Here is a 14,185-nt window from a genome sequence, read left to right as displayed (position 1 = left end):
TAGCTAGCAAGGGAGCCACATGCGTTAATTTGTTCCACAATTTATTTTAAGGTTAGTTACGTGTTTAATGCCGAAGTTGGATACAAAGGTAACAGTCAAAAGGTGGGTGGCTGATATGAAAGTTTATCTTGCTTGTTAATTAGTGACATTATCGTTTGCCTCGTCAGTTAATTTGTACGTAGGTGAGTTGAATCATTTATGCAAGTCAGTTTTAGTTTAGTAGTTTAGTTAGTTTAGTAGTCAGTGACTTCTTTGAGGTAACTTCAGTTCATATTTTGTTATGTAGTTAAATACATCAAACCTTAGCTGGTTGATTAGCTAGTCATAACATGTTTTCATGTTGCATTGGATTGGATACAACTTTATTGTCAAATGTGCTGTACAGCACAGATGAAATGCTTTCCAAGGAAAATTTCCAACTCTAGCTTAGCATAAATCAGCGCATGAACCCTCCCTGATTTTTCGCATGGCCCAAGATGGCTTCAGTGACATGCTAGCTGTGATATGTCCCTCTTTGTAACCCATTTCTACAAATGTTGGGCCATTGTTGCTTTCTGCGAGTACAAGAATCCTTGCTTTTGACTTGACATGACTTCAAATCATCTCCGAAACAAAGAATCTGGGACTAATTGGAATGTCACCTTCTAATCTTGCGCGTTGGGATAACAAATATTTGAATGTGTCTAGCTGAATATTCAATGCGGGGGGGAAAAAAATCAGCCTTGGATAAATATAATGCACAATTTCTCTTCAAAGCCGCCCTTATCGTCTCTTCTCATTTGTCATTTCCCTGAGGTTGACTCTCTCCCGTTCTTTATTTTATTTCTCCTATATATATATATATATATAAAATTCCCCCTCCCGACGCTTCTCCTCTTCTGCTGTTCATCCTTCTCTCCCAAGGGCCGCCTCCATACGAGACAAGTGTGTCAGGAAGTGCGTGGGGAGGCAAAGTGCTGATGAGGCCAGAAGTAGCCCACTGCTGCATTGCCCTGATTAGCACAAAAGCACAGCGTGAACCATTTTGACGCGTCTATTTTGTTGGAATTTGTTTATTTTGGGGGGTTAGAGGGTCTGTGGACTGATACGAGGAATTATTTCATTTTTGAACATTTTAACCAAAATATATACTGTTGTAATTATTTACTGTATATATGTACTGTTTAATTGAAAGGGACTCAATGTCCATGTAAATGTAAAAAATGTCTTTTGACTCCAAAAAAGACCAAATAGGCTGCGAAATCAACGCGTATGGTATGGTGTCGTATCATTTTAATTTTTATTGCAAATTGTTTTGAGGCCTCCAATTTCCAGCTCACAGTTTGAAACCTATTACGCAAAATGACCGTGTTTCCCTCTTGGGATATTGCTGCCATGTTAAGCATCGTGTAGACACAAAGCATGCATGGAGTGTTTGGCTAACAAAGGTGAAAGGAAGGACAAAAGACCGCGCGAGGATGCGTCGTCGGCGTCCCCGACCTGATGTGACTGAATGCGCCTGCGAGCGGCTTCTCTTACTTTCCTTTCAATAAATCAAACGTCTCTCTCGCGTTAGCAAGGAGCTGTCATCCGTCTTCGGGAATTAGACAGTGACCAAAGACTCCGTCGTAAAAGGTTTTAATTTTAAAAGATGATTGTATGTATTGATTATTTTAGTATGAGTTGTTGTGATGAGGGTGAATTTCTCTCATGTATTTGTAAAAGATATCATAATTGCCATCGGCCTTTTACAGTTTTTATTAGCCGTAGCTTGGCTAATTATTCAGATTTTTTTTTGGGGGGGGGGGTGTCCGTGTGAAATGTCAGAGTTGTTTTTATTGCCACTCCCAACTGAGATGTGTTTACTTTAAAACAAAGAACAACGAATGACATGCGGTGTCATTAACGCAACCATTTGGTATTGCCAAAAGTTCACTAGCTTGATGCTAACGCATGACGGCTAACAACAGAGATTCAAAAGTCAGTCACTTTACAATCGGTACTGTAATATAGTCGAACGCCCCCGCGCCCCCCCATTCACGGTTGGGATAGTGAGGATTGTGAGAATCTGCATATATACTAGCTGCTTCCAATTTGGCCAGCTCGCCCTTCCACCGCTCTTGAAAGAAACGCCCGGACAGACGCCAACCTGGAGGCTCGGGTGGTGTCACGCCGGCCCCGCAGCCCCCTTCCTATTCGCTCAGCGTCAGTCCAGACTGCTCAACCCGACACTTCAGTTTCGGCCCGGCAGGAATTGAGGCGGCTCGGAAGCCACGCGGACTACCGAGTGTTCGGCATTTCCCGTGACATTGCGTCCACGCGTCGTGTCGCTGATATCAAAATCTGACAGTTTGATGTGTTGTCGCGGAATTTGGATTTGACCGTACTCGGGTTTGAGAGGTAGAGCGACGGCAGCTGGAGTGATTCGGAGCTTCTCGAGCTCATTAAATGTTAATCCAAAAAATCTATTTTCAGATGACTTGCAGATCTATCATAAGGATTTGAGGCCAGCGAGGGGGGGGGGGGGGGGGGCACTGCTCGTGAGCTGAATTATCTGATGTTGGATGAGGATTGGGTTACGGTTTTAGTTTTTTTTTTTTTTCCTCATTCCTAGTTTATAATTTATTTATTTTTTTCCGGATACAAAACAGAACAGTAAACCGTTTGCTATTTGTGAGAAAACGGGACAGAAAACGGCAGTAATTGATGCCCCCTCCCTCGAAGAGGACTGTTTCTTGGCTATATTATGCCATCATTTCAAAACTATTTTACAACACTAATCTTTCGGGAGCGGCCCGGTAGTCCAGTGGTTAGCACGTTGGCTTCACAGTGCAGAGGTACCGGGTTCGATTCCAGCTCTGGCCTCCCTGTGTGGAGTTTGCATGTTCTCCCCGGGTCTGCGTGGGTTTTCTCCGGGTGCTCCGGTTTCTTCCCACATTCCAAAAACATGCGTGGCAGGCTGATTGAACACTCTAAATTGTCCCTAGGTGTGAGCGTGAATGGTTGTTCGTCTCTGTGTGCCCTGCGATTGGCTGGCAACCGATTCAGGGTGTCCCCCGCCTACTGCCCGTAGACAGCTGGGATCGGCTCCAGCACCCCCCGCCACCCTAGTGAGGATCAAGCGGTCAATCTTTCGGGAAAAAAATGGCTTACAGTTGATTTAGAGTTTGAAAAAAAAAATTACACAAGGTTCATGCGTACATTTCCACTAACAACCCAGACTAAACTTTGCTTCTTTTGGCACATCATCTGACATTTTATAGCGAAAAGAGCATTAAAAAATGCACACGTTTGAATTTTTCTGCACATAATTGGGGATAGATTTCACACAAAAAAAAAACAACCAGCAATACGCACGGGGTTTCTGCACTGAACATGTATGTAGTTGGCATCCAAATCTCGATGGCACAAAGCCTTAATTGTGGTACGGCAGAGCTCTATTTTTGAGTTTGTGAGGCGGGCCTTGTGTCTCGGTGGCTTGTTGCCACACATCCACTATCCAGTTGCATTATTCATGCCTCACGTGCTAGGAGTCTTTCTTCCTCTCCAGGAAAAAAAAAAAAAAAAAGTCCACTGGAAGAAGAAAGACGGGCTTGGCCTGTCATACGCAGGCCGTGAAGGACGCGTTCAAGATGATGTTGGCAAAACATGCCCCCGTAGATCTAATGATGGCGAATTGGCTGGGCAACTTGCCTTTCATGTTCATTACTCAAACTTGTGTTTTTAAACTTTGTAAATCGGGTGGGGGGGGGGGCACGATGGAAAATAGTAAAAGGAAAAATTAAAAATGTTTTCATGGCTTTACTTAGGTTCATCCACCTTTACTAAACTCCAATTCAAGCAATGTTGAGAACCCCCCCCCCCCCCACCCCCCCCCCCCCCCCACCACCCTTCCCTCCCCTCCAAGCTTTCCCGTCTCCTTAAAGTTGACTTTTCCCTTTCGGGAGTTGCCACAGTGCATCACACGCATGATTTGTTTGGCACGATTTTTTTTTACACGTGATGCAAACTAGCTCGTTTGACATCGGAGCGCCGTTGCAAAATTGTCGCCTGGCAAGCGCTTTGTCTGTCCTCCACTGCACTTCAGCGCCAGTTGTTCCAAAGTTCCTGGCCGTCACGTAGCACAATTTACGCAGGAACAGGATCTGTTCTTGGCTCAAACCTTCTGTTGGATGGAGCTTTTTTGGCGCACGCGGTGCCCTTCAAACACGGCGGGCGCATCTGAGAGACTTTCACAAATCTTCTGCTATTGTGTCATTGCAAAATGGCCGCCTGATCCTGGCCTTTCAGTTAACACGGCCCTTTCGGTGTATTGCAACAACATAACGAGGCTCTCTATTGGCCATCTGGTTTTTAAACTCCCGACACCGATCATTCCTGGGTGCTATCATTTGATACCGAAACCGATACCAACCATGTATCATGATATTTCCAGTTTTAGAACCGATAGCTCTTAAATAATCAATTAATCTGTTATTTTTCAAGGAATTGATTAACCAGATTTAAAAAAAAACACACACATTTGCGAAATGTGTATCCCTTTACGATTAAAAAACAAACAGACCCTCTTGACTATTTTGAAAGATGAATGAAAGCTTATAAATGTAAACCGACTAGAAAAGCGAAAACATTTGTTGTGTTTGCCCAAGGAGGACATTTTCAAACGAGCCACGAAGCTCCCGTTTCAACCGCAATTTCAACACGGTTATTTTTGATGGTGATGGGGAGGAAGACGATAGCGTCGGCGCAACGGGGGAGGGTTGTGTGTGTGTGTGTGTGTTGGGGGGGGGGGGGACGACAACGAGGGCTTTTGTCTGCCTCGCTCATTTGCATACATTAAAAGCTTCCTCCGCTGTGCGTCGTTACATCCTTCTTCCTCGGCTGAACGCGCCGACTCGTTTACGGCCGTGGCTGCTAATCGCACCCAAAAGTGGATGCTTCATATTTCCTGCTCTGATATACGACGTTTGTTGCCATAGCAACGCCATAACAGCACCGCTCCTGGGAGTCACCGGGCCAAATTGCAGCGAAAAAAAGTGTTTACCCAGTGGCGATATCATGTAGATAAATTTTATCTGATCAAGTGTGCGCTCATGGAAGTAAAAGGCCCTCCTCACGCTGCTGTTATGCCCCCACACCAAATCCCCCCCCCCCCCCCCCCCCCCGACTGTGGGAACCAGTTTTGAGTCATTCCCGCCAGCTGGCACACGTTACACGGAGATGACTCACAGCCCGAGGGCCTCTGGAGCCCGGGCTCTTGTTTGCGCTCTTGATAGTTGTTTGGAGCCACATCCGCACAATTTAATCAAGGTGAAAATGTCGTCGTGACGCACGAGCCGCCTCTGCCAGTGATGCCGCTGAGTCATGTTGAGGGTTCTGTTCGCCTTCACCCCGCAGCGCGTCCAAAGGATTGACTTGCGTGCGTGCGAAAAGTAGTCGACATAAGGAGCACAGACGTCCACTGAAATCAAAAGCGATCAGCGGCCGATCATCAAAGTGCTCGTCAAAGTTTGACGCCAAGCTCCGCCTACACGAGAGGCAACAGAGCGGAAATGTAGCATCTTCCATCTGGCTGGGATAGCATTTCAAGCTCATTTGGACGAATTCTTTTGGAGGAGTTTACGCAAAGTGGCTGCTCCAAACCAAAATGGGCGACTAATTTCATGCATGGGTGACTCGAGAGGTTAGACAATGTCACACAGGGGGCCAGAGTGAGCCTCGTTTTCAACCCCCAGATGTTTTATTGAAGATTCACCATTCTGGTGTATCCATCGAAAATAGCTGAGCGTTCTATCCACCGTTGATCAAAAATGTCAATTCTTTAAATCCGTGTTCATTTGAACATGTATGAGAACATCAGACAGTTTACATTGAATGTATCAAATGCTGCTCAGCCAGCAAAATTCAGGGAGCTAAGGCCACACTTCCTGTCAGAGCTTTTATTTTGTACACTATTCCTACCACTTCCGGTTTGCTACCTGGTGGACTCGAGCAACTTTACAAGCAACGTGTTTTAGATTGTTCTGACTTGGTGACACCCTTAGTTGCAAAGCTAGTGCATTATATCCATATAAAAATATATATACTGTACATACACATAAAAAAAGGCTTGGTAAATTAATTTAAAGAATATTAATTAAAAAAAACAAAACCGATACGGTCTAAGTGTTTCCTGTTGTGTTTTGCAGCTGCAAGGGTCTTTACGGCGGAAGCTGGAGGGACACGCCCCCAAGCACAACTCCGTCTCGTGCAGTTTCTCCGAGTCCGACTTCAAGCGAGTCCGGCTGGAGACCGTTGGCGGTCTGGGGCGAGGCCCGTGCAGCCACGGCTTAAGCCACGCCCACTCTTCGCAAGGCCACTCTTCGGCTGGAGGGAAGAACTACGTGATGCCGGACGTGTTCAACGCCACCCTGAAGGAGATGAAGAAGGAACCCGGCGAGGCGCAGTCTTCGTGCAGCCGCTCCCGCGCCGACGCCGTCTTTGATTTCAAGGACGAAGGCGGCGCTCAGATCGACCCGGAGCTGCAGGACCTTTTCGACGAACTGACCAAGTCGGTGCCGCCCCTCAACGACTTGGACTTGGAGAAGATGCTGAAGCAGGACGACGCCTTCGGTTTGGACCTGGGCCGCCCCGGCTCAACGGGCCTGGGTTCCCCTTTGGAGAGGCCGATTAAGATGGAGCGCTCGCCCGATTACGCTCAGGTCCACGTCGGCTCGCCGCAGCTGCGACCGGCTTCGGCGGGGCCGTCATTGGCGCTGACCGCCCCCACGGCCGCGCAGAAGTCGGGACCGCCGAGGTCCATGCCCTGCTGGCCGGAGATCTCCCACGCGGAGCAGCTGAAGCAGATGGCGGCCAACCAGCATCAACCCGGCACGCTTCTCCACCACCAGCATCACCAGGCGCCCCCCGCCGGTCTGGCCGGTTGGGGTCCCGCGATGGGCCCCGCCTTCCAGGACAAGGGGGCGCGGCCGAGGCTCCCCCAGCACAGCAAGGGCGTCGCCAACTGCCTTTTCAAGTCCAACGGCGTCCACCACGCGGAGATGAAGCCGCTCACCGCCAAGCCCGCGCTGCATTTCAGCCCCAAGTCGGTCCCGCCGCCGCCGCCGCCGCCGCCCTCCTCGGGCCACGTGACGCCCATGATGGCGGGCAACAAGACCGCCAACCATCCGCAGCAGCTTTCACCTCCCGATGCCCAGAACCACGCCAATCCTCCGCCTCCGCCGCTTCATTTCCAGAATCAAGCGATGTCCTCGTCGACAGCTCTCCTGCAGGAAGGGACGCTGCCCTTCAAACTGAGCCAACATCAGCAGGTGAGGGCGCCGCTTTTCAAGTTAGTTACTGTGAACCGCGGACGGAATCCTTAAAAAAAGAACATTTTTTTGCATCTTTGAATTTTTTTATTGAGCTCACTCCACCTGTTTATGAATCGTTTCAGGAAACCCGAAAATGTGTTTATTGAAATATACATGGGAGGATGCCCCTGAAAAAATTGCAGAATTTTTTTTGGGGGGGGGGTTTCTCTTTTCAAAATCATTCAAGCCTAATTGAAAGATTAGCTCGTGAGGCGGGCCTTGTATCTTGGCGGCCCTTTGTCACACATGCAGCGTCCAGTTGCATTATTCATGCCTCACGTGCCACGAGTCGTCGCCCTCTCCAAGAAAAAGCCCGCTGGAACCAGAGGGCGGGCTTGTCATTACTTGCCACGCCGTGAAGGACGAGCGTCCGCCAGGATGTGGAAAACAAGAGCACCGCGTTGTCAAAACAAGCCCGTCGTCGTCGTCGTCGTCGTCGTCGTCTGGAAGCACACATCCAAGGCATTCTCTTATCTGACGACTGAAAATTGAATTGTTCGGATTTAAGGAGACCAAAATGCAATGCGGTTTGTTCTCGGACCTGGCAGGTTTTTGACTCCCTCTTGTTTTTGTGAGCCCCCCCCCCCCCAATATCTGTTCTCCCCTCAGTGTTTTTGACGCTGACACAGTTTGCCAGCGCACGGTATATTAACATGCAAGATTTCTTATTTGTGGGCGCCGGCTGGCTGTCAGGCCGCTGATATGCGCAGTAGGATTTGCTAATTGGAGGTTGTTGGCTGCGAGCGACAAGTGGTGGAAAATGACAGTAATCTGCTTAGCCTGGTGCCCGAGGTTGAGTCGCTGATTTATGATGATGTGTGGGAAACACACACACACACGCACACACACGGAATGGGGGGTTCGGGTTTGCACCGTCCCGCTTAACAGTATCTGTTCCTGCGTTTGTGCGAGCCACAATGTGAGCGCACTATAAACACTAGGCTTTAAAAAAACTGGACTTTGTTTACACTGAATTGTCCAAAGTGTGAATGTGGGTGTGAGCGGTTGTCTTTCCGCGCCCTGTCATTGGTTGGCGACCAGTGAAGGGTCGTTGGCCTGCCTTCTCACTCAAAATCAGCTGAGGTAGAGAATGAAGATGAAGAGGCCCGTGCCGTGCATCGGACCCCGATATCATGTTTTAATCATTCTCCACATAGATGAATCAAAAGGTGTCCTTGCAAAATTTCTCAAACATATTTTTGGTTCCGGTTTTGAAAAAGGACATCATAGACATTTTGCAAGCTTGCTTTGCATTTTTACTCCGAACCAAAGGGGGGCAGCATATGACCAGGCTGAGTGTTCTGCAGCTCAGAATGAAGACTTTTTTTTCCAAGATAAATGTTACTTTTATTATCACAATGATTAAATATCAAATGTGTTATTATTTCTTATTTGTATATGATTATTTATTTTTTAAGTATTTTCTTAACAGTAGTAATGATAATTAGTGAACTATTGTTCGTATGTCTTGAGTAGATTAGGTTAAAAAGTCCCGCTAATGAGTAGAAAGAGACGTAAGAGACGTATTCCCACACTCAAGTGAATTAGTAATGCGGGAGACACGAAGGTCCCGAAAAGAGAACTCGACTCCTCCCGCACCCCCCCACTACCACCACCACCACCAAAACACAGACATAACAGCCAGTCCTGAATGCTGCTTCTGTACTTCATCATTTCGTGATTTGCCCTTTTTAATTTTCACACACACACTTGTTTGACATGATGCAGCTTTAAATTAAATGTAATTGGTTTATAAAGTAATCAAAATGCGAACAACAAAGAAGTTATGGATCGAATGCAATCAAACTGCCTCGGAAAGGCAGTGTTGGCTTAATACGAGCTACTAGCATGCTAACGATTAGCATCACTGTGGTGGCTTTGAGAACCCTCGAAGCAACTGATATTTGGACTTAAACGTTGGGGACGGACAACATTCGTGCCACAATATTCTTAATTTTCTGTTGGGGGGGACAAAACACTAAAGCCACAGCAGCTTTTTCAATCACAATGAAAATACAGAGAAGAAGAAAGTGGCTTGACTGGATTATACTGCCCCCTGTTGGCAAATGTGGGCACAATAGAAGGAATCACACAATGAAATGAAGCACGAAGTTTGTGCCACTGTGACGCACTTGTTAGCAGGAGATTCTGGTGGCCCCGGTCGTGGGAGAAGGAGGGGCGGCCTGGTGGGGGTGTTATGTGTGAGAAGGCAGTGCTTGTTTCCTGGGAAAGCGAGCTGCGGCCAAGTGTGGATGCCGAGGCGTTCCCCAGGGACGACGTCTGAGGAAGTGCAGTGTGAGAGCGGGCAAGGCCGGGCGGCCCGGGTCCGTAATCGCTGTCGGCTGCCTGCGCCGCCCGCCGGGCTCCTGCTCATGCCACATGTGGTTTGCATTTGTGACGAGAGTAAGAGAAATTCGGGAGTGGGGGCGGCAGAGGTGGGAGGAAATGTGGAAACGAGCTTCATGACGCATAGGGCTTCCGCGGTTGTACAAACCAAAGTGAGCTCAGCAAAGATGGAACAAGCTCACTTTGTAGGGCAAAAAGTATTTTGAGAATGACGATTTCAATCTAGAAAATTATAGTGGGCCTCATGTAGTTCCCTGAGGAACTCCACTAAAATGTGTCGGATTTGTTGTAATGTTGGACGGATGGTTGTGATAGACAAGTGACGTTTCCAAGATATAGTAACAGTTTTAAATTAGGGTTTAAGTCAGTTGTTTAAATCAAGGGTTATTTCTTGCCCAATTAGGGGTTCAAACAAGGGTTGGGATTTAAAGATAGTCGGGTTTTAAGTGTTAGTGTTTCAAGCCAGCGTCAGGGTAAGGGTTCCAAATGAATGGCTCAAGTTCATATTTTCAAGTTAAAGGATCACATTTGCGTTTTTAACAAAAGGGTTGTGGTTTCAAAACAGGGTTAGGGTTTCAAATTTGGATTTCAAACCAAAAATTACGTTTTCAAATTTGATGAGTTGCGGGGAGGGAAGTGTGTGAAGGGAGGGCTTGTTTCCTGGGAAAGCAAGCTGCGTAAAGTCAGGGTTCCTGCCAAGGTTAGGGTTTGAAGTTCAGATTTCACATTGGAGTTTCAAGATTTTCAAGATAAGACATTCAACATTGGGGTTTCAAGTTAGGGTCTCAAAGAGGGTTCAAACCAGGATTGTGTTTTCAAAGTAGGGTGTCACGCCCACCGGGGTTATGATTTAAAATTAAGGTTTTAAGCCAAAGAAAATATAACGTTCCCGTGGTTCACGCTGACTTGGATCTGCTGCACATGACACACTCGTCTGTCGATTGGCACTGTGTGTGTGTGTGTGTGTGCCTCTCACTTGTTCCAATAGACGCCAGACCGTAGCAGTAAAAGCTCAATAAAAAGCGTTTTGGCATTGGCACATTTTCCCTGCTGTCTCAGGGATTGTTTTTCCCCTTTCGGTTCAGGTATCAAACAAAAGAGGAGAAGCTTGCCCCTCACTCTATTTTATCATTTATCTGCAGAGGAGCGTTGTTTCAACTTCAAACCAACAACGCCTGTGGAGGCGGAGCAAGACATTTGTTATACAATGTCTCCCTCTAGTGGCCCAACTTGTTTATTCCCCCACTTATGAAGAGGGTATATTAAAACCAAAGCATTCAGAATTTCCTTTTCTCTCACGGCGCTTAAGAGATGGCGAAGCATGTTTTTACCTCCCCCCCCGCCCCCTCCTGTTACTTCATAACAACTTTCTGAACAGCTACAGTCACATTTTTACAAATAGATGGAATTGATATGTCTGTGTGTGTTAACAATGTAATGCATGTGTCGATGTCAGGGTGTGCCCCCTGGACCGAGGCTGACCACAAACGGGGGTGTGGGTCAGCCGCGCCCACCTCTGCCCCCCCACCCGCTGAGGGCTCCCGCCAAATCTCCCGCCATGCACAGGCAACTCTCCCAACTGCACAGAGCCGTAAGCACCTCCTTTTGTTTTTGCTCGGACATGTTTTATTCATCCTTCATTGAAAGGCAATCAAAAATAAAATTTGACATAAGTTAGCCACTGTTAAAGAAGAAATAAAAATTTATAAAGTCACATATTTCCCAGTGAGCAGTATTCTTTAATTGCTGAAAGGTCTTTTTGATTTGATGAGAATTCCACACACACACACAAATAATAAGGTCTTTGCAGGAGAAAGACACGTCGCCGGATCAATTCAGCCGTCATCTTACCAGGCCGCCGCCGGATTACAAAAGAAGTGTAGTGAGCGGGAACATCTTTCCAGGTGAGCTCCGCCTCTCATATCACCCCAAAAAAAAAACAAAAAAAAACAACCCCCCCTCCCCCACATGTTCACTTGAATCCCCATCCCGATTGGTCCCTAAAAAGATAGGATATTATCCTCATGCAATTAAAACTTTTGGGGGGAACTTATGCACTGTTCTAGGCTTTAAAAAAACTCAACTATTTGCTGTTTTTGAACTCGGGTCAAAGCTATAGAATTGCTTTGGCATCATTTGTTGGAATTCTGGTACACTTTTTTGGACACTGCGCCACGCATATTTGCAAATTTGGGGGATATCACTTTGTTTTTTATTTCAAGGCATTTAGATCATCAATTATTTGCGGATTCTTGGTATTCGTTGTCCCTCGCAAATAACGAATGCGTTTAAAATGTGTGACTCACATGTGGTTACCTTCATCCGCTCAGGTGCAAATCCATCCCAGTCGTCCAGCGCCGTCCCAGAGAAGGACCTTCATTCCATGTCGTGCCACCTTCCCGGTGGGCCCGCTTCCGAGTTGAGCTCATCGGAGCACCGCTTCGACTGTCACCCCCCGTCCTGCATCGGACAATTCCCCAGTCCAAACCGAATCACGCCAAACCATAACAACGTGCGATTCCTGGGCCCCAACGCACAAGGGAACTCCTTCGGGATGAGTAACGGAACCGGCGGGCCACACCCGAGGCCCGCGGCCGACCCGCATTCCTCTCGGGGGGCGGGACAGGTGCCGGGGGGCGTGATGACCAACGTGAGCTGGTGCTCGGCCGCCAAGCCCGCCGGACTCACTCGGCGAAACGACACTCTGGATCTGCCGCTGAACCGTCAGTACCAGCAGAGACCTGGTGGACCTCCCAACCAGGTGGCGCCAGACCTCCAGATGCTGATCAGAGATGCCGGGTCCAGACCCACCCAGGCCAACATTAACCAGTCCTCTCCGGAGCAGCGGGTTCCGGCTGTGGGCAATTTCGCCGAAACCGCTTCGGGCGGCTACCAGAGCACTCGCACCAACCGCGTCACCTTCGACTTCCTGCCCGAGGGAGACAACACGGTCCCAGGTATTAACACAGACTCGGACTTCATCGACTCCCTGCTCAAGTCGGGCTCGGGGAACGACGACTGGATGAAAGACATCAACCTGGATGAGATTCTGGGAAGTCACGCATGAGCGGAAGCGATAACCATTGACACATTTAGAATTTTATACACTCCAATATGTTTGTTTTGCAAGTAGACTTCAATGTTTTGATTTGACTGTGAAAGGGTTTTGTGTCTCCTCGTACTACTACATGATGTCATTATAGACCTTTTTAAAATGAACAAGAGGTGCCAGGGTACTTCCACGGCCGAAAGTGATTGACTACCGCTAACCTGAACTGACAATTACGAGAAAATGTGCTGTTTTTGAGTGATTTAGCAAAACATTATGATTGGGTTGGTCCCGCTATAATATCTGCGGACATACATATATGATGGACTCACAGTGCCGCTAAATCACTGTTGGCAGCCATCTTGCGTTGCCACTCTATAAACATGCCTAACTTGAATACGTACATTGATTTATCCACAGAGCTTTCACATTATTCTCTATCTCTAGCACGAAATGCCGTCGCGTGTGTCGTACGGTTCTACCAATAATTTTGAAGAAGAGCTACGTGCACACATAATCCGTAAGGATGCGATTTATTATACAGTAAATGTTCTCTTTTAAGGCGTAGCGCCGAGTGCTTCTCAAAAATCGCATCCCGTTTTCAGCAGTCTCAACAATGAAATGAAAGAAAAGCCCACTGGGACAAAACTCTCTGCGAAATGTCAACCAAACTAAAATAATATACTCTGAATGGTTGATGCAAACGTGAAGTAATCCCTACACGGATCCTCGCGTAACAACGCAAAGTATTTTTTTTCTCCATCGAGCAAAAAGTTTTCAATAACACTGGCAACGCAAGATGGCTGCCTCCTTGCTTCCGCCGCGAGAGGGCAATGGTGAGCCCATTCTGCCAACTAACAATAGCTTGCTTTTTCATTTCGGCACCAAAGGAGTAAATGTGTACTGTCAAACAGATTTTTACGATCTTGTTCCTCCTAGTTTATTTTTAATCACTTTACCTTGATGTAGCATCTTCTTTTTCACTGCCTCGGTCGTTAACGAGTGGTGCAATTGGAATTATGGTAAGCGTCGGACGAAAAGGTCTATATGATGACAAAAAGTTCACACTGTGAAAACGTTGCCGTGGTGTTGCCTTCGAGGTTTTCACAACACAAAATGGTTTCTTGTTTAGTTTTTTGTTGTTGTTTAGTTTTTTAGTTCTTTTTAACTCTTGTCCATGTTGTGAAAGCTTTTGCAATATACGGTCGTTTTTGGATGAAATTTCAATGTCACAATTTTTTCCACGTGCTATTTAATAAATATTGGGCTATTAACAAGACAGTACTGTAAAATACAATAAATACATCCAGACATTTGACAATTTCATCACGTTTTATTGTGTTGTAAAAATAGGAATTATTCTTCCATTCATGTTTTAAAACCGTGAATTGCTTTGACATTACAGGAAAAAAATATTGGTCCTAAATATTTTCATTGAAAGATTAAACAGAGTTGTACG

At 46.8% G+C, this 14,185-nt stretch overlaps 1 protein-coding gene across 1 annotated transcript in view; it reads left to right on the top strand.

The window, feature by feature from the left end:
* The window catches only part of zmp:0000001236 (mastermind-like protein 2), a 32,823-nt gene extending 18,771 nt beyond the window's left edge, over positions 1–14,052 (top strand). Inside the window, exons 2-5 of the mRNA XM_052078406.1 lie at positions 6,168–7,289; positions 11,134–11,268; positions 11,488–11,581; positions 12,008–14,052. Of these exons, the coding sequence (XP_051934366.1) occupies positions 6,168–7,289; positions 11,134–11,268; positions 11,488–11,581; positions 12,008–12,744 (2,088 nt within the window). The 3' untranslated portion in view covers positions 12,745–14,052. The remainder of the gene's footprint in view (positions 1–6,167; positions 7,290–11,133; positions 11,269–11,487; positions 11,582–12,007) is intronic.
* Positions 14,053–14,185: the final 133 nt, after the last annotated feature.

Source organism: Hippocampus zosterae, chromosome 10, assembly GCF_025434085.1.
Source record: "Hippocampus zosterae strain Florida chromosome 10, ASM2543408v3, whole genome shotgun sequence".
Lineage (NCBI taxonomy): Eukaryota > Metazoa > Chordata > Actinopteri > Syngnathiformes > Syngnathidae > Hippocampus > Hippocampus zosterae.
The sequence above is the reverse complement of the archived record's forward strand: the minus strand, read 5'-3'. Positions and strand labels throughout refer to the sequence as shown.